Here is a 21015-nt window from a genome sequence, read left to right on the forward strand (position 1 = left end):
CTGTTATTAGGTATGAGTCACATCGGAGGGGTTTGTTGATTGTTGATTGAGGACATAGTTTAAAAAGAATCCAGAGAAGATAGCACAATAGATGATGTGATAACAGCTACTGTTCACTGAGAAGCCAGAAATAATAATTGAATTTGTCTGTCCTACATGTCTCTGCCCAGGAGCCCTGTAAGCTGGTGATGTTCAGTGCTGGTGCAAGGTTTCAGTCTGAGCAGGTTTTGCAGTAGTTTTGGGGTGAAGTTGAGGGACTTATTCAGTGATGTTTCTCTGATGTGAGTACCAGATGATCACAGTCTAATATTAAGTCAGGACTCCATTTATTTCCCCTCTTGTTAACTCCTTATACTGCATGCATGAATCATCTCATGTAATCCCGTCTGAGGGTAGATTCATTGTTGATTCAAAAATAATTGGAAACAGAATTAATGGAAGATAATAACAAAGATAATGATGATTATGTAATGTTTGTCTTTGTTATTCATCTGTGTCTCAAACCAGTGTTGTTCTGTTCTCATCTGCTTGGTGGTTTGTAATCAAGTTACATTTTAACTTGTTATATTTTTTTAATGCCTAATCGCTGTGAGTCATCAGAAGAATACCAGTCTGAAGGTGGTGCTGATTCTGGATTTAATATTGTAAAGAAAATCCAGGAGGACGATGACATAATGAGATTTTATGTCAAGAACCGAAACGAGATGCTGCTGCAAATGTGGCCATAACATAACAACAACTGAATATCTTGAAATGACACTTTACTACTCAAAGGTGTTATAGATAACGTTAAGTCACCAAATGTCTCCCTGCTTCTACATTCACATTAAAACACCGCTGTTGTTTGGATTGTTGCAAACATTATCTAGCAAGCATTAGCTAGCGCTGCTCCAGCTAGCTAGAAAATGTTAAAGTTGCTCCAGCTAGCGAGCTAACATAAGGGCAGTACAGTATGTTTGGCAGTAGAAATAAGACAGTCTTATGTTTTTTTTGCCACAAACCGAGCACTACCAAGACTATTGATGCTGATGAGAAAAGCTTGTTAGAAGCTGGAACCAACTGTTCATCATTTTGGAGCCGGCAAAAAAAGTATCAATCTAAATCATACTAATGTTTTTTAAGGTAAAGACACTTTTATTCTGCACCTTTCTACAAGCTCTGCAGATATATTATTACTTCAAAATGATTTGTCTACATAAAAATATCAAAATGTCCTTTAATTGAGCCTTTATTTCACTGGCCATGAGCCAATGCTGCCCAACTATATCAGGGATTTTGAAAGTTAGGCTGAGGGAAAACATTGTGGTTTGGGTTAATATCATTATGTTACAAATGTATCCGCTTTACATTATGTTCATGATGTTACTTCACTATGTTTGTACATATAACAAAACTCACCAGTGACTTATGGTTTTTCACATGACATGAACAGCGGCCTCCCTATTGAAAGTCCTGCATTTGTTTAAACTGACCGTCCATCTTCGACCTCCTCTGTATTCAGACTTTTCACTCTTTACTTCCTCCTTTGCAGGTATAATAATTACTACAGCCACTAGGGCTTGCTGCTTAACACCAAACTTAATCATAGGTCACAATAAGGTGCTGTCATTTTCCACCTATATGGTGGTTATTCGGCTGAGGACGGACTGAAATTTCATATTCAAGTAGGGACTAGCATGACGAATCAAGTAAGGCCAGGACTGAAAAGCCCTGCGTGTAACACATGGTTTCCAAACTTTTTGGTTTGTGACCTTTAATCACAGATTATGTCCGTTGAGTAAACAGGAGCTGTGCGCAGTTCCACCTAAGATAAGCTGGCTGTTTCACTCGAAGGCCAGAGGAGGCAAAATCATCCAATATGTTGAAATTAAAAGAAAAAATGTAACAAAACGTTTTGGTTTTTTAAAATTTCCTTCCTAAATCATCTTGTAACCTGACAGATTTTTCTCATGTACCTTCGACCTTCAAAGGAACATGGAAGGTACACCCCCCTGGAGGCCAGGCCTAAAGCTTGTATCACATATTAGTATTAGTTCCATATTAGTTCCGAGTCTGATGACTGATGTGTGGACCTTGACATTTCAGGCTAACAAGACAATACTAATGATTTCTATCTTTTTTTCTTTAATCCCTTAGACACAATTATGAAAGAAAACTGGACCAAGCATAGCTCATAGCCCCAGATGTTTGCCTCATTCATCGAACCACGTACCATTGAAGTCATCATGGAGAAATCCCTGACAGAGTTAAACAAGGCCGGCTCTCACTCGACATCATCGCTGCCGCCTGAACCGGTGGACATCATGCGCAGCAAGACATGTTTCCGCAGAGTCAGGCTGAATGTCGGGGGTCTCCCACATGAAGTCTTGTGGCGAACGTTAGATAGGCTACCACGAACACGTTTGGGAAAGTTAAGAGATTGCAACACCCACGAATCTCTGATGGAAGTGTGTGATGACTACAACCTCGAGGAGAACGAGTACTTTTTTGACCGACATCCGGGGGCGTTCACGTCAATTTTGAACTTCTACCGCACGGGCAAGCTGCACATGATGGAGGAAATGTGCGCACTGTCCTTCAGTCAGGAACTCGACTACTGGGGCATCGATGAGATCTACCTGGAGTCGTGTTGCCAGGCGAGGTACCACCAGAAGAAGGAGCAAATGAACGAGGAGCTCAAAAGGGAGGCCGACAATATGAAAGACAGAGAGGGTGAAGAGTTTGACAACACTTGCTGTACTGAAAAGCGAAAGAAGCTCTGGGACCTCCTGGAGAAGCCCAGCTCATCTGTTGCAGCAAAGGTAATTGTCATGGAATACTGGGTGTAAGAGACGAGTGTGTGATTGGATTGCCATGAAATTTTGTACAGAAATATGTGAAGCCCTCAATTTTCCACTAGCACCACCTTAAGGTTGACACTTGTAATTTAGACTGTGACATTTATGCAATATTTTATTTTCTAGGATGGTTACGTAACATTCAATCATAGCACACCATTTTAAAACCCATCCTATCCCAACCCCTCGCCCCAACCTTCTTGTTTTGACATCAACATTGGTCCACAATGACAAGATGAAATAATGTGAGTTTCCTTCACCATCATAGAGGAAAAGATACTTGTCTTGACAGCTATTGGATGCATGCTTATAAAAATTTGGTACCGACATGTACCCCCGATGATTCACTGCATCCACACTGATCCTGTAACGTTTCTTCCAGCACAATCCTCAGATGAACCTCTAAGTCAGTCCAATACTTTATGACCAAACACCAGCAAATGTAACAACATTCCCATCACTTCAACTCAGAGAACAAATGTTGCCAGACGTCATTGTCAAACTGTCCCTGGCTCATCCTAAAATAAGTAATCCTTGAACTGACCATCACCCAGTCGAAGCTCCCGGACCAGCCAGTGCTACTCCCTGTGATTTCTCCTCTTTCTGAGGGTGTGATTTATCTGTGTCCAGTGTGCTATTTGAGAACAGCTTCTCACCATCAATCTGAGCCAGAGCAGGGGCCCCGTCACCTCCATCTTTTATGCAGATGTTGTTTACATACAAGGTGACCAACTGTCCACTAACAAGGGAGTTAACTATATTCTAGTCAGCCAAAATGAAAGGTACTGCTTTTCAACTGATTGATTCGGTAGTTGCCTAGCAACCACAATGCCGACAGACAAATGCACCGTACTGCACTTTTGTTTTGTTTTGTTGATTAAACTTTATGCACTTCACCCAAAAAGACAATGTGGTGCACCTCACTTTTTGCACTCTGCAAAACATACCCTGTCTGACTGGACGCCCGGGTCTCTTTTTATAGTGCATCATGCTACGATGTAATGATACATGACGTTGTCCTTCTCCTGATTCAAGGGCTGTGACTTTGGATGTTTGTCGCATTTTCAAATGAACATAAACATGTGATTGAATTATTATGGGAATGGTTGAATTGAGGCATGAAAATGTCAGCCTTCACATGACTGTGCACTGCTAAGTGTGACTGTGTGAGTAAAAAGGGCAACCAAAAATAGATAATTACCATCGCTTACAAAGGAAAACACAGGGAGAAATGCACATTAAGACTTTTCAGACCTACTAGCACATTTAAAAGACATTTGCAGTCGCACAAAACGGATGAATCAGGACGCCTTCGTGTCACGTTTGGTATTAACTTACTGTATATTTTGATTGTCCCAAGGTTGGACCATGAAGTGAAGAAAGAAAATTACAGAAGAAAAAGCCAGTGGATGTGATTTATCAGTGTGGGATGTGTGAGCCATTATCTGTCATTACGGTCTTTCAAGAACTAGAAAAAAAAATACATCTTAAAAGTCAAATATGTTTGGTGACAGTGAAAGCCGCTTTCAGGGTGTATCGCTATTAGCCATCTTTAAAACATGACACAAGGTTCATTGTCTGTATCTGCTGTAGCGCTCGTTATGCCAGACTCGTAAGAAAAAGTCCATGGCTGTATTTTTAACTCACACTTGAAAAAAAAATCTTTCCTCACTGTTGAACCATCATACACACAGAAGAATACCTTCAACCACGTAAAAGTACGAAATGTGAATCATACAGACATGAACTCATGCATGCATCACACTTGGTCTGACCTCATGCGCTGGTCAAGCATTAATAAATCATTGCAGTATTACTCAGCTGCCCTGGTTTATAGCGTGAAGACGCCTTTGACTGGTGAAGAGATTTCTTTTGATTGTCCGTTTGCATTCTGTTGTTGTGCGTTTCTGACAAACCCACGCTGCATCATCCCGAGCCAATTGGATTTGGGATATTCTGCAGGAGGCTCAGATATTAAATTATATCTTCGCTCATAAACAACGAGTCAGAAGTGATTTAGGATTGCTGGAATCATACGGATTAATCAATGCTTGGGAATAGCGTTTTGATCAATAGAGCACGAGTTGTGTCACATAGGCTAATTAGTGCACATGTTTTAATTAACAACTAGAGCAAGAGAGAGAAATGCCAGAAAAGATTAGTTGGTAACTGGAGAGTTCATTCAGCAATTCATTTTATTTGTATATATTTCATGTTAAAGGACAAGTTCGCCCAAATTCAGTCATTATCTTCTCACCCTCATTGTGATGGAAAATCAGGTGAAGTTTCGTACTCCATACAACATTTCTGGAGCTTCACATCAAAACAGTGTTTCAGTATTATCCTAAATAACTGAATTAGATGGGGACTTGTTTTAAAATTGTATATTTTTAAAGCAGCTATAAATCCGCCTTTCTAGTGAAATCCAAGTCCCCAGCGGTTACGATTTTGAAAAGATTTTATTTGCGCCTATTTTGAAGCCAAATTCTGCCGAGCTAAAATCATTAAATGCGTGCATCCTGTTTGAAGCCGGTGCACTAGCTCGCCCATGCAATGAGAGTGTAGATAACGACTTTTCAAATCAATTTGTATTTGTTGGGCTTCAAAAGACTTGGATTAAACCCGGCAAGATGTAGCAGCAGTTCTTCTAAACGTCTTAAAAACAAATCTACTGTACCAGCTGTACCTAGTTAACCAAAAAATGATCTTTTCCTAGCCCAACCCAAACTAAATTACACCATGATGCAGAATGCGTGGTTTGCAGAGACATATACTACCAACATTTGTTGTGCTGATTGGTTTGAATTACTAGTGAAGAATTTATGAAAAAGAAAGGTGACAGCACAGCAGCTGCTGGAATTAAGCACCCATGTGGTTGTGTGTTAATGTTATTCACTGTTTGGCTGAATGAGCATGTAATCCTGCATTTTTCGTAACATCCGTGTTGAAAGCACATAAGACAAATTATTTTTTCACTTCTCTGAGGGCCACGCCTGAGAGCGCTGGCTTCCGCACATCGACAGAGTTGGCCCCACAGCCAGACTTTTTCGGAAAAGCCGCACAGGTCTGCAACTGCAACCTGGGAGACCATGGCGGTGTTAAACATGAGCAGCCTTTGATCACACTCGTCTAGGTTGAACTGAAGGGATCAAAGAGGATGCTGTCTCTTTCACAAACACCGTTTTACGGGGAACAGAATGCCTTGTTTGGGAAACGTTAAGGAAATGGAAATGAAACCATTAGTAGTTTGCGCTGGCTGACGCCTTCCGATGAGGATTTGTGAGAACTGTCAGCGCAGCCCCACAAACAGACTGCGATGAGTGCTGCGAGTCTGTCAGTGGAATATCTCCTTCATAGGAATCAAAGAGATGTAAAATCAATTTTTATTGCGTTAGAGCTAAGGAAGTGCTGTAGCCTACAAAGAGGAGATGACCACTCTGAGTCGACCATTATGGCACCCTGATATCTGCAATTTATCAAAATATCACTGGAGAGCAGATATGAAGCGCTTAACCAAGATGGGTGCTCTTCGATTTGAATAATGACACAGCAAAGTGTATATGGATATTGTTTCCTGCAGATCTGTAGCTCTCTAGTTGCTGCAGTGATTACCATTAAAAAAAAAAAAAGAAAAGCACTCATCATCTCTCAGTTTGGCATCATTATAAGCCTATAGCGGACCATGGCGTGCCAGGAAAAAAAGAGCGACCTTGACACAGCAAGACGCGGAGTTTATCATTTCCTAATTAGCTTAAAAGGGCAATGTGAAACCACAGACCAAATACTAAAAGCACAGAGGGCTTGTTGAGCGGTCCAGCTTTCGACCACATACTGTTCCAGCTTTACCTCATCAGCTGTGCTCTCCTATCCAGGGTCAGGGTTGGTAATGTATGTGTAACGGCCCATAAACAGATGGTGAATGGTCGAGCCTGAGCACAAAACAAATGGTTACCAAGCAACAAAAGTATAATTTTACCATCACTGAAGGAGTGGATACAGAACATTAGAGTAGGTCTATTTGTGTTTCTGTGTGAGTGTGTGTGTGTGTGTGTGTCATCGCACTTCTGCTCAGCGCCTGTATTTTAATGTCTGTACAGTGCAACACGAGGAAGAGAGTAGCAGCTGCAATATTTGTCAAGATGTTCGGGGGAAAAAAATCCAGTGTTGCTGCGTGTGTTCTTTTCTGCCCTGACGTCCTTCCTGTCTTTCTTTTGCTTTCACTGGCTCACATCTCTGCTTCCTTCCTCCCCATCTTCAGGCTCCTACACCATACCTCCGACTAAATGTCAGGGAAATGTCACATTAATTATTCTCCAGGAGACTCCGGGCCCAATTTGAAGCTTCCCTCTCTCTGTTTACATTCTTTGTACGACGTGGCATTGTCTGCCTCTCGCTCAAAATCTGATTTGAGTCACCATGAAAAAAGATTGCGTCTGACTGCCGGCTAAGTGGCACCAAGAAAATCCTTTTTCCACCTGCATGAGCATTTATGTAATGTCATCTTAGATTCAGGTTGTGTCTGCCATTAATAACAGCAAATAATATCAGAACTATTCTTTCACTTCCAAACAAAGCACTCATTTTAACAGCAGTGATGTTGTAATCTCTGTTCATAACTATAAAACTGCAGATTTGCAATCGTGAATGAAATTCATTTGGAGTTTGACTCAACTTTAGATGCAATTTTCTAAACTGGATATCCATTGCTACAAGACTGAGATACACCAGGCCCAACTGTAAAAAATCACATTTGAGACAGTTTTCACAAACATTTTTAAGATTCTGTTTGATGTTCAGCTTAAAAATTGAAACCATGGGTTTGGCTTCAACCATTTCACAGAATAAAACAAAAATCGAACATAAATATTGCTGTCATTTTTGCCCTGCATACTTCCAAAAATGGAGAATTGCCGATTCCTGCTCTGTCAGGGGGTATTGTGCATCAGATGGCAGGCAACAAATTTCAATTATTCCCCTCTCATGTCACACTTAAGATGACATATCAATGTGGTCTGGCTGTGCTCCCACTTATAAATCAGTCTGTAGCAGAATTCCAACACATGAAGCAGCGAGACTAGAATCAATCACTGTTTCTGACAGCGGAGAAGCCAAACGGTGATGATGTATAGGAAGTCATATAAAAACGTGACAAGGATGCTGTGTCCCAATTCAGAGGCTCGATCATCCAGAGTCTGCATTTCTAGACTGAATAATTCATGAAGTCCCATTTCTTTCTTTTGCACAAATTTTGCACAGCTCTCATAAAGTCATTCAGGCGATCCTCAACAACTTGTTCTGCTGTCTGGAAGGTTAGACACCTTTGTCTGGGGAAAAGTCGCAGCTTCAACCTGGCTTTTGCATCCTTATGAAGATCTAGCCCTGAACTGTTTGAAGCCTCGAGTCTGGTGAGACAGCCTGCCATAACACTGAGATAGCCCTTGTTACCAATGACCTTCTTATGAACCTTTTGTTACCTTTACAGCAGAACCTTCTCTATTGTAATAACAGACTTATGCCATGGTGTTCCCCAGGGATCCATTCTTGGCATACTGTTTGGTTCGGTTTACACGTTTTTCCTCTATCAGTTTCTAAAAGATATGATGATAACAGACAGTTATTTGTTATTTGTCTCAGCAATTCTACAAGTCTAACTAGATCTAGTTCTTTCTCCCTCAATGACATCAACTAGGCAAAATAAAAAAAAAACTTGCTGATAATGAATTTGGGCAGCTTTGCTGAAGTTGCTATCCACTGACCGTGAACATCTACAGCATGTGACAAGCACAAATTAGAAAGAAACTCGAAATAATGTTAATTATTGAAAAATTATGAAAACAAAGTGTTACGCTAAGTAAACTAATAAAACATAACACACTGGATTTTAAATCAAATTAGACAGAAACTAAAAATAAAAGTAACAACTATAAAATAAAGCAAAAACCATCTATACTTCATACCCGGTCAACGGTTTACTTTCTTACAGGTTAATTAGTGACAATTTACAATAAGGCTATACTGCAAAATAAAGCAAAAACTATTACCATATAGTTTTTTTCTAATTTGAAATGAAATTAGGCTTGTTGCATCTTACTGGTTTACATAGTATACATTTTTGTGTTTTTGTAAATGTATAGACAGAAAACATTATTTATAGTCTTTGCCTGATTTGATACACATCATTTTTTAAAATTTTTAAAAAAAAATGTTTATTCAGAATATGCAAATAGAACATGGCTTTCTGATTTCTATTTACAAATTATTTGCACAACATAATATAGAAATGAAGATTTTGAGGAAGCAATATAATAATGAAGCATGGAAAAAAAAATAGAAAATAACAATAAAGGACAATAAAAATAAATAAAGAAATAAAATGGCTTTTTATGTTTTATTAGTTTATTTAGGGTAAAAATGTCTTTTTTCAACTGTCAAAAAAGATATTTCTAGTTTTAACCCAACTTGAGAGGAAGTAATGCTCATTAAGTCTTATTAGTTCCCTCTAAAATAATGTGCTCCTCCCCAACATTTTATTATGACAACCTTCCATGTCATGTCATTGTCCGTAACCGCTTATCCCTTACCATGGGGTCACGGTGCTGCTGGAGCCAATCCCAGCCTTGTCTCAGGGCGAGGGCAGGGTACTCCCTGGACAAGTCGCCAGCTCATCGCAGGGCCCTCACTAGTGAGCAATGTGGGGTTCAGTATCTTACTCAAATACATTTCGACATGCAGCTCAGCCTTGCCCGGAGCCGGGATTTGAACTAGCGACCTTTCGATCACTAGTCAACCTGCTCTACCCGCTGAGCTACAGCCACCCCACAACCTTCCATCAAAAGCCTAAAAAAAAAACAAAACTTTTTTAAAAAGGTGATTTTTTTCCCCTTGATATTCCATCTTGAACTTGTTCCAAAACAAACTGGATGATCACTGAACACCTGCTACACATAGGTGTATCCATCAGCCACTATAACAGAGACGACATACGTCTGGCACATAACCAAAGTTGATTTCATCTGTCTGATCCACTGTCTAATGTTTAAATCACAGCATCATAGATGCTGGTGTTAAATATAAACCAATGGGTTTTTGCCCTTGTTGACCACATCTGCTCGAGTGTTTTGAGTGAGTCTCACTCAGTCACTTGTTTTTTGAAAAGTGGTTGTGTAGTGGATTTATCACGAATCTGTGTCGCGACCAGGGGTATGATCCTTACAACTCTGTGTGTGTTTAATGAACATCCAACATGTAGCTGCAAGTTTGTGAGTTTATGCAAAAAAATTCAGAGAAATAATTGTTTTAGTCATTTTCGTAATACGAAGTTACAGACTGTACAGACTGTCAGCTGTGTGCACAGACACAGCCTCATCTCCCAGATCAGCAACATTGACCATCAGCCATCAATGCTTTATTTGAAAAGTTCAATAAGTAAGATAACAGTTAAAACATAAAAAATGTCACTATGAATGATATTCAAAGAATGTGGAGGAATAACAGTTTTGACATCATGATGTTTATGTCCGATGTTGAAAAGATATATACTGAAGTTAGCATGCTAATTAGCTAGCACCTGCCCATCCTGTTCAAAGCTCCCATGGTAGTGGTGTCAGCACGAACTGTTCCCCGGTGCACCAAGCTCACCATCCCGCCCCCTAGCTGTGTGGCTAACTGAGCTAACGAGCTAATGGCATCTCCATTTAGCAGTAATTAGCAGCTACTCTGGTGATATGCTGCCACCTATTTGTTTTCAATATGATTTCAGCAGGTGACCTATTCTTACATAGTGCACCATAAATGTGCTGCTGGCTGTTCATTACCGCAAACTTGCAGGAATGTAAAGACACATAAAATCATCCACATACTCCCTAATCTGGTAGCAGGAGGATGTATTTTTTTATTAACCTGTGTGAGTTTTTGACCTCTCTGTGTTACAGACACCACAGAGAGAAAGGGCAGCATGCAAGCAGCGCCCTGAAGTCACAAATTTGTGCTTGATAGGGGATTAGGGGAAAATAAGATATCAAACTTCCCCAGGTTACATGGCCACATTGTCTGGGTTTGTGAGGTGCAGAGATATAAGCTGGGATCATGTGTAGGCAGAGATTGAGAGCCTCGCCACTTGCTTTCATGCCGCTTGCTCTCTCAGCCTGTCACAATGTCTCCTCGTCAACTGCAGTGGCTCCGACTGGTTAAGCCTCTTCTCAACTTGCCCTGAAGTCGGATTCAAATGCAGCTATAAAAATTTGAGGTTAAAGTTGAAATAAACTTGAACTCTCATACCTTTGTCGGTCCATATTTCAGTTTTTAGTTATAGTTTGCTTTACAGATGGGTTTATTGATACGGAGGACATAGACACACACACACACACAAGCACGCCTATATTTGCATAGTAGATGGTTTCTAATGTAGTGAAGCACTATCCTGGGAGGAATGGATTCTTATGATGATGTTAAATCAACGTGTTTAAAAATATCTCACTGCCTTCCTCCTCTTTCTCTGACCCACTACACACACACACACACACACACAAACACACACACACACAGCAAGCCTACTTAGATGGACTGAAAACCTCAGGAGACTACGGTTGACATTCAGAGTGAAACATTCTTCACAGTAGATTATTGTAATTAACGCTGTGATTTTACTACTAAATGTGTCAGAAAATGTATTGCTGTGACAGTGAGGAAACCAACAGAGTCTCCAAACATTCAAAGGATTGAGGACTGAAGTGTAGGAAGCTGAGCTGCCATTTTTAGACTCGGTGAACCTTTCTGGAAAAACTCTGACTTGTTGCAGTTTATTTTACCAGCTGAAACTGGCAAGACTACTACTCCCCCTTGTTATGATCTATTAAACTCAGTTAATTTGTTCCAAGAAAGTTATCCACCAGGAAATGACCCAACTTTTGGACAGATGGATGGTGGCACATTGAGGATTTGTGTATCTGCTGAGCAATTATGATCAAGATCTTATAATGCAGAGAGATGGCTGCCTTCCCTGTCCCGCGTCCTCATGGCAAGTTCATTTGCATTTCACAGCCAAACAGTTTGGAGCACCAAATTTCTGTTTACACGCCACATTAAAGGCATCCAGAAAATACTTTTCCTCACACATGGTGAAGATTGTTAGTTTATGACAATGCTCAGAATGGCACCAAATAACTTTTTGATTAATGAGAATGTAGTTTTAGGATTACACGTCGTGATACGACAACCTTAATGTACTGATTTATGTCTTGTCCACTTGTATTGTATTTATTTCCTTTTTTTGTGATACGTAAATTTCATTGGTATTTCAAAAAACAGATTGTTCCATTGAAAGATATTCTGGTATTTTTTTTTTACATCTCTGCCCTATAAATACATGTCTAGGTGTGTAAATGATTCATATTTACCAAAAGTGTTGGAATCATGTATCAGTGAGTCTCACTCTAAAATCTTGACAGAAGTGAGTTGTTGGAAGACGACTGTGGAAACAGCTGGAGAGAGGAGATTTTACCAAGGGGACCTGCCAGCAAAAATTTACTCATGGCTGAATATTTATTTATTCTCGCCAAAATGCAACCTCAGCTTTTTTTGTGAATGTACCCTAGTCAAACCTTCGTGTAAAAGCATAATTACAAATTACGAAAGAGGCACTTTTAAGATTTAGCATATTTTTGTTTTTGGGTCATTTTCGATGGGAGTGCATGGGGCACTTTTACTGTAGCATCAAAATCACTATTTTTAAAACACTAAGAAGGCTCGACACAACATGAAACTTTACTCATAGTATCACCAGGGTCTTTACACATTAACACGAGCATTGAGAACATTGTTTGTGTACATAGAGTTTACTAAAAAGAAAGTTTTGAACTGCTCATTTTAGCAGATGCTTGTTCCTGCCAGCTGAGAAGTGTCCATCTCCGAATGTGACTTAACATGGAGTTGAGTTAAGGTGGACCGCTCCTAAAGCTTAGTTCCATATAAATGCACGGATACTTTGTTTTGTCATTAGCGAAAAAGACTATTGACCGTGAAGTTGAAAAAGGAACCTCATATAAGAAACAATACTAAAATATAAAGCCGGAAAAGTCACGTGAGTTATCGCATACCTGGAAGACTGTAGAGTTCCACCTTAACTGTCCTCCAGGTTACGTCGCATTTGGAAATGTGCGACACTTCTGTTTCTGGGGAGAAAACAAATCTTATCATTTCACGCTGTGATCCTACCTTCTCGCTGGAGTTACATGATTTTGAAGCTGTTGTTTTAAGGTAAAAAAACGTTACATAACATTCATCCATCCATCCATTGTCGGTAAGCGCTTTATCCCTTTTTTGGGGTTTTGCTGTCTCTGGGCGAGGGCAGGGTACACCCCTGGACAAGTCGCCATCTCATCGCATGGCCCTCACTGATGGCAGAGCTCGCCATGCAAGGTGCCAACCGCATTCAACCGGTCCAGTATCTTGCCCAGGGACACATCCACATGCAGCTCAGCTCAGCCCAGAGCTGGGATTTAAACCAGCGACCTTCCGATCACTAGCCCACCTGCTCTACTCGCTGAGCTACAGCCGCCCCTTGCTTTAACGTATAAGCAAAAATATGTTTCTTAACCAAAGGGCTACTGTTCCCTAAACCTGGATGCACACTCTGGATTCTGGTGTCGCTGTCTTTGACTTCATCCACTTCAACAATCTTGCTGTGACTTGAGGAAGAAAATACACATTTTGAAATGACGTCTGGAAAGAGCCCTTTGGTCCCCAGACCTAAATGGGGATTCATGTCTGTCTCTGGCACCCTGCAGATACACCTTTGCATAACATCAGTTGGTCTAAGGACATCTGGATCCACCCTGATCACTATGTTAAATATGTGCCCCCAGGACATCCTCCCTTTTGCATGCCTTTTGTTTACCTTTTGTTTGAACGTGCCTTTCCCCGCTCTTTGTTCTTACTGTATAAAATGTGACTGTTTCACTTGCTCTGGGTCGACTCACCGGCTCAGACCCGCTCTAATCCTCTGTGGATCTGTACTTATGAGCGAGTCCTTTCGCGACACACTGATCTTATCCATTTGAAACATTTTTAATTTCAAAATATCATTTAGTGCAGCTTCAGGACTGTCTATACAGAAAAGTTTCATGTTCGAGATCTGGTCGAAAGTGACAGCAGTGTGCATCGATGAGCCGTTTTCTCCAAATAGTCTGTTGTCTGATAGTCACAGCAAGAACAACAGATGAAATCATGACTTAACTTTTCCTTTTTTTTTTCTTCTTTTTTTACATACTTTGTGCTTTTAGAGAAAGCGCTTCGAATGGCAAACACTTGGTAGAGTGCAGATGTCCACTAAGTCCTGATAATCCCCCCACATAGCTGTTACTGTCACAGTCAACAATCTGTTGGGTCGATTACACAACGGTAGCAGAAGTTTGTCCTGATGGTAGAAGTAATGGAAAGGTGAGGGGGTTCGCAGTAACATTGGGTTTCTCTCTGCGGTGCATCATAAACATTTTGCTTCAGGTCAGGGGGCACGCTCATTAGAAAGTTGAATATGTGGGCAATAAAGCGAAGGTTTGCAGAATCTATTTCCCTTCCTCTGAGAGCGACCGAACATTCATGGCAAATTTCACACCGATTCAGAGATGATCAGATAACCGCAAGGCCAATGGGAATTATAATTTGATGTGCCGGGCGGGGGATATTATGTGATTAAAGACGGGAGTGCAGACCGTATGACCAAGGGCAGAAAGACCGAGCCACGGTGAAGAAGATCAAGATGATGATCGTCTGTCATGCCGTCTTGTCACTGTTTATTTGACTGATATTTATTTGTAGAATTGGTTAAATTCCAATAGTTTGGGGCTGTTAAGTTAACACTGTGCTGCATATTGAACTCTCATCACTGCTATCGTGCAGAGGTACGATTCTCTAGTGGTTGAGTCGTGTTCCTGAGTATTCTACAAGTCATGTCATGCATTTTGTAGCGAGTAGTTCAGAGTTTGTAGTGTCGTCTCAGCTAGTTCTAGACTCGCACGGGGAGGCGCAGCTTCGGTATGTTTCAAAACTACAGAAAAGGATTAGTAAAGATGGTGTGTTCGTTTTGCTCTTTTTACCATCTCTATTTCAGTGGACACCTTCTGTCTGTTTGGTGACAAAAATTCACAAGTGTCTTATCAGTGATATAACCGCAGTCATCAGAACAACAATCCAAAACACATTCCGTAGAATTATCTTTGAGAAAAGAAAGGGGTCGGGAATCGTGCATTGCCCTGGCAGAAGCTGCACAGCTCCTTTGTTCGTTCAGTGTGGAGTCGAGCTGTTGTTACGTGAGCAGTGAGCGTAAGACGCTACGTCTTCAGTGTCCCCAAGAGGAGGAAGCCTGAGGAGTAAAGACTGTGAGGGAGAGGAAGAAAGGCAGTGCTATGTCAAGAGATCCAGGGAGTTGGATGCAGTAAAAATTGACAGAAGTGAAAGAAAAAAATTACTATAAGACACGGAGGCTGAGACGGAGAAACGGAAAAGCATGAAGTAATCTTATGACTGAGGGAAAGCAGAATTTAGCAGATGATGACGGTTGAATATTCAGTCTTCTTTAGCCTGTGGGAAGAGGAACATTTCAGATTATGCGTCGTGAACATATCAAGTTGTATACTGCTCAAATGACTGTTTCTCATTGGAATGGGAATCAGTATTTTGATGCTGTTGTTTCAGTGTTCACATACAGTAGTTCCATTCTACAACCCCATACAAGTTAGATTCAGTCGAACCTGGATAACCTGGGAATAGTCTGAGATAATCATGCTGATGTGGAGCATTAAGCCATTTGAGTTTACGGTCGCCTTCGGACCAGATTAAACTCTACAGAGCGAGGCTCTTACGCGGGACAATCACACACATTCCCAGAGGCTAAAAGAAAAAAGCATCTGGTTAGTGTTTTATTTTTGTTGTTTTTTTTGCTATGAGAGCAGAAAACAAAACAACAAAAACAGCACCGAAGATCCACCCTCCTCTAAATTAATTTTCGTCACGAGTCATCTCAACAGACGCACGTTTTGCATCGAAGACGTTCTGGGACACAGAAGGCTTCCTGTTCGGAGAAAACACATGTATAGTTAAAATAACCATCAAATATTTAGTATGTCGAAAAAAGAAAGGATGACTAAGGCAATTTCAACATGGACAGACGGGTTTATGTCATACTGTTTAATGTTTTAGCTCAAATTTCTGCACAACAAAATGATCAGTATGGAGCCACATACAGTTTATGTTTCAAGGCTTGTCCTGTGTGAAAAAGTCAGGCTTTGGGCAGTATTTTTTTATTTAAGACATGGTAGCCTTAGTCTTGTAGTTAGAGTGACATAGTGGACGCACTGTCCCGTGAAAAGGTCTCACTCACAGACCTACTGTAAGTAAGTGAATGATTAAAATTGGAACGGTATGTCTGTTTTCCTGAATCAGCGCTAACCCTGAAAGAGAGTGCTCATCGACGACGGTCACGACTGCTGAATCATACACCAGCGTATGATGCAGTACACTGTATAACACTCACGACGTTTGAGCAACAATAAAGAGTTTGAAGACGGAGCAACCATGTTCCCTTTTGTGCCGATTAGCGGGGAACGTGGGACAATTTCACAACCCTGTAGAGTTGCACGGCAGCAGTAGTTTCTCCTCTGTCACAATGTTTGTGAGGTAAATCGTAAATTAGTTCAACACTGCGGGCTACAAGCGAGAACCTGCTTTTCCTGGACGGTGTGCTTGCTGTTTTGGTTGACAGTTGTGTTTTGTTTTTTTTTTTTCTATAACCCTCAGTGAAAATAGTTTCACAGGTGAAATGCACACAGTGTTGGTGTGAGCAGAGTTTTTAACAGTCTGAATTTAACACTGATTCCTCTGTGTGACCTACATAAACAAATTAGTCTGTCAGTGAGAAGACTGAATCTCTCTGTACAGTTGATCCGCATGCCTGCCACCAGGTCACATTCCAAAAAATGAGGATGAATTGAGGGGTCTGACAGAGGACACGGGCTGCTCTGTGGTCTGGTGATACGGCACTGAAACAAAATTTACTTCAGCTGTATTTGAAAAAGACAAATAGCATTAAGAATAAGTTTCCTCTTTCTTCTCACCTGCTTCCAGAGCAGATGTACATGCTAGCAAGAAAAAGATCTTTGGTGCCCATAACGCTTTTGTCCACAGGGGGCACCAGACTCAACAGTAAAAAATTGTTCCTTCTAGCGGCTTTAAAGTCAACGCCAAGACAAGAGGGAGAAGAAAGAACAGCCAGTTTCCAAAGGTACAACCCAATAAACCATCTAAGACCAAATGTACATTTAATTGGTTTACATTTATAATTCACACTTCAATCTATAAATAATATCTGCCAAGAATGAGTCACTACAATGAATACTGAGAAAATCGCCTGCTCAGCGAATGGCATTCATGCAAAAACATGGTGGCCCGGATCGTCATTCCCATCTTCCTCCATTACACACTAACCAATGGAGTGGAAAATAACCACTCGGGTTAACCCACGTGGAAAGGATTTATTCTATGTGAATACAGAGTATATACTCTGAGCTGATGTGTTCCACTGCTTCCCCCAAACACCCACGCAGCAGATGTTTAGGGGTGTCAGTAACAATCGCTCCTCCAGAGTACCTTCGGATCAGCCCCTGCAGGTGGAGAAGCAGGTCGGACAGTTTTATGAGCAGCAGCTGTGGCAGCAAGTGCTTGCATCAGTGTTACAGCACAGTTTGTAAATGAGGGGTGCAGCAGGAGCAAACAGGGGCATTGTCAGGCATACCACCTAGCAGAGGATGCATTGGGTATGCTGTGTTGCATCAAGCAGAGTTTAAGTGTTTCGGTGCAACTCCAGCTGTCTTCCTGAACTAGTTCGCAGGCTCCAAAAAATATTTCCTCGGTGTTGTGTAATGTTTGCGCTGCCAACCAGTATGAGCATAAAAACTTGTCATTGACATTTTAGCGCTGTCTTATGCAGTCTATGGCATATAACACGTATTTGTTTTTGCCATTGGTCACATCCTTTCTTCTCCATTTTTTACAAACACACACAGTGCATCAGAGTGGCCCTGGGGCATCTGCCGGCCGTTGCCCTACAAAGAGGTCACGTCACCATTACTGTGATATGCAACCCCTTGTGCACCACATCAACATCAGGATGTGTGCACCGAACAACAAGGTCCATAAATCAGCGCTCCCCGGTCCCGCTCCACTTGTTGGCTTCAGTTGCAGCCCTCCTCGTCGGAGGATTTCACTCCACTGTGCAGATTGTGTCGAAAGGTGAACGAATGACTTTGAGAAAAACGTGAAGGCCACGGGCAGAAATAGAATCCGCTCAGGGGAGGGAGAAACCTCCATCAAGCCAACGGCAGATTGTGAGAACGAGGAAGGAGCACTTGACTTCTGGTGCAAGACGCCTTTCACCTTGCTGAGCACCTTCACCTAGCCTGGGTGTACTCCAAGGCACCCAGGCCAGCCACTTGCATATACATACATCAAGTACTTTTTAACGATACTCTCACTGACCATTCTCCAAGCCCCTCCACCAAACAGTGACTAGCTTAGCAACCATAACCTGACGTGTGTCAAGTTGCACATACAGGGCTGCAGTAACACTGGTTTTCATATTTTTTGTCAAGCTAAACTCAAAAATACAAAAGCAAAAACATTTTTGTTTGTGTTGCTAAAGTGAGCTTCCACATGGACAATCAATAGTGAGGATGCCAACGGTTTGCCTCAGACATGCAGCCTCAGCCTCCGTCTCTTAGCACTATATCATGGCATCAAGGCTATCTTCAAGACCCATTTCACGACGTCAGCTGGGAGCCTTAAAAAGTCTGCCAGAGACGGTTTCTCTATCTCACAGAGCCAACGTTAGTTTAATTAGGTAGTTGATAGTTGATCAAATCTGAAAGTGACAGCGCCCTGCAGTATTTATCTTACTGGCCAGTAATGAAAAGGGGCCTCTTTTGTCTGCCGCTGTCTGAAATCACATTCATGGATTTTCAAGAAATTGAAAAGTGTGACAACACTGTGCTTATGATCTGGTAAAGTTTAGATACAAAAACCACTTGGTTACTGTGAGGAACGCAACAGATTTTGGCTTGGTTGGTTCTGTCAAACATGACAGGAAAATACGTCTCATGAAAACATACAGTGGTTATGCACTAGTCTTGTTAAATTTTAGATAGTGGCCTCTGGACTGACAGCCATCTTGCCTCTGATAAACCTCCAACATCCTGTCCACCTCCTGACATGATCGAAAGCCCCAAAACGTGTACTGTGGATGTGATATGATGTGCATTGTAGAAATGTCAATAGGGTACATATGACATGCACAGATTTGAACACATCTGTGCTTTGCAGAAATGTAAAAAGCCAACACTTCACTCTGGCGACTGAGCTGAAACTGCATGTGTATCATGTGGGAATAGATAGCCTGACTGAGGGATGGGACTTAATGATTTGTCAATTATCTTCTAGCACATTTATTTACATTAGCACAGCGCAGAGCCTCCTGTATACGCTGCAGTAATTGAATTAGACAGCGTAAACGTATATTGCGCTCATCCTCTTCCATACAGTATGTTCTCTGTGACCTAACAGGTATGAAAAGCGCATTAACGATGGCTATTGACTTCGTTTTTGTGACTGATACAACAGAGGCTGTTGTAGGTATAAAAACCATGTGCTCGCAACTGTCCAATTACCAAAACTTCAAGGATTTGCATGTTAATCTGAGTATAACTCTTAAAGGGATTAACAGCGCTGATGCTGAATGGCCACTGATCTGGGCTCTCACAAACTGTGAAAAATGGAGTCAGTGCAATGTTACGCTGGTTAGTAAGTAGAATATCTGCAGTAAGCACGTGTTTGGGTTCAGGATTAAGGAGAGTAATAACTCTGTGTACTGCTCCTGCTACGTGAATAGAATGCGTGACGTTCACACCATTCAGTCTCGGTCGCTCAGAGTCTCCGGTTTGTTTTCCAGCGTTTTTGTGCTCTCTCTCTCTCCGTTTATCTCCTTTTATTTTTCTCTTTCACTGCTACCGTTAAAATGTTTAAAAGTTCCCTGTCACCGTCACCATGGCAACTGTCATTTCAGTGATGCTGAGACTTGCAGCTGCCTTCTATTCAGGCATCATTGTTGATTGACTGTGTGTGTGTGTGTGTGTGTGTGTGTGTGTGTGTGTGTGTGTGTGCATGTGTGTGTGTGTACAGGGGTTGTGTGTGTGTTTCTCTGTCTGCCTCTCTCTTTGCGTTTCAAATCAATGCTTCTCTCATGTTTACATTTTCCTTCTGTGCTGTGTGCGGAGTATACTGTGACGTTCTCTGATTTATCTGCATTAAATGAACCATCATGGACTGCAAGATTGCACAAACACGGAATAATTAATTATTCCTGAACAACATGATAGACTTGCCTCTTTATGTATTCAGTACTTTCTATTTGTGAAGTGCAGTGCATAGGTTTCACTGCTAAGGGAGTTATTTTGTGCCGGTGGGAGACTGCGATGCGGATGAGATTAGATTCTTCTAGACATTTAATGGACAGCAGAAACCCTACCCAAACCCTCTTTAACTGCTCTGTGATGTTTCCGCAGTTCAGAAATGCCTCTACGCAACACCGAATAAACTATCTTTCATTTCTGTCCAGTCCTTATTATTGCTGCATACTCAGGGTCAAAAATTCCTGATGAAAATGGCCGCCTTTGGTGCGCCAGACTAGACCCTATACTGTTTCTATTTATACGGCCACCGTGGACCCGCCAGAGTTTAAATATAGATGCTGAGTCTGGATCCTCTTCTTCATCTGAAAAGCATGAATAATTGAAAGGGAGAGGAGATGAGGTGGGATTCATTCAGGAGATGGAACGTCCAGGCATAGATTTCCTACCTACATTAGTAGTTTACTCAATGGGGTTGTGGTGCACTTTGTGCATGAAAGCGCTGCATGAGTTTGGGAGAAGTTTGCCCCTGAAATGGCTTGTTTGCATGCCACTTTTCTCATGGCCTCAGAGTACATGATGTTTTCAGGTGCTGAATAAGAAAACAGGAAGAGAATAAGAGCAATAATAACTTGATGCTTTTATACTCAGAGCTGAAGCAACGCTGTCATGCATCCTAATCAAATTTAGTTTAATTCAGTGGTCTGAGAGAGACACACACATACACA

The 21015-nt window shown here is 41.4% G+C and overlaps 1 protein-coding gene across 4 annotated transcripts in view; it reads left to right on the forward strand.

Annotated features, from left to right (window-relative positions):
* Positions 1–21015, forward strand: part of kcnb1 (potassium voltage-gated channel, Shab-related subfamily, member 1) — a 41955-nt gene that overhangs the window by 3268 nt on the left and 17672 nt on the right. For 3 of the 4 annotated variants that reach the window (XM_037101668.1, XM_037101669.1, XM_037101667.1), the window contains one exon: positions 2137–2801. In XM_037101668.1, the coding sequence (XP_036957563.1) occupies positions 2184–2801 (618 nt within the window). In that variant the 5' untranslated portion in view covers positions 2137–2183. Of the gene's footprint in view, positions 1–191; positions 282–2136; positions 2802–21015 lie in introns of those variants that run through there. The other variant, XM_037101670.1, reaches the window with a different exon arrangement.

Source organism: Acanthopagrus latus, chromosome 6 (assembly GCF_904848185.1).
Source record: "Acanthopagrus latus isolate v.2019 chromosome 6, fAcaLat1.1, whole genome shotgun sequence".
In the NCBI taxonomy this organism is placed as follows: Eukaryota; Metazoa; Chordata; class Actinopteri; order Spariformes; family Sparidae; genus Acanthopagrus; species Acanthopagrus latus.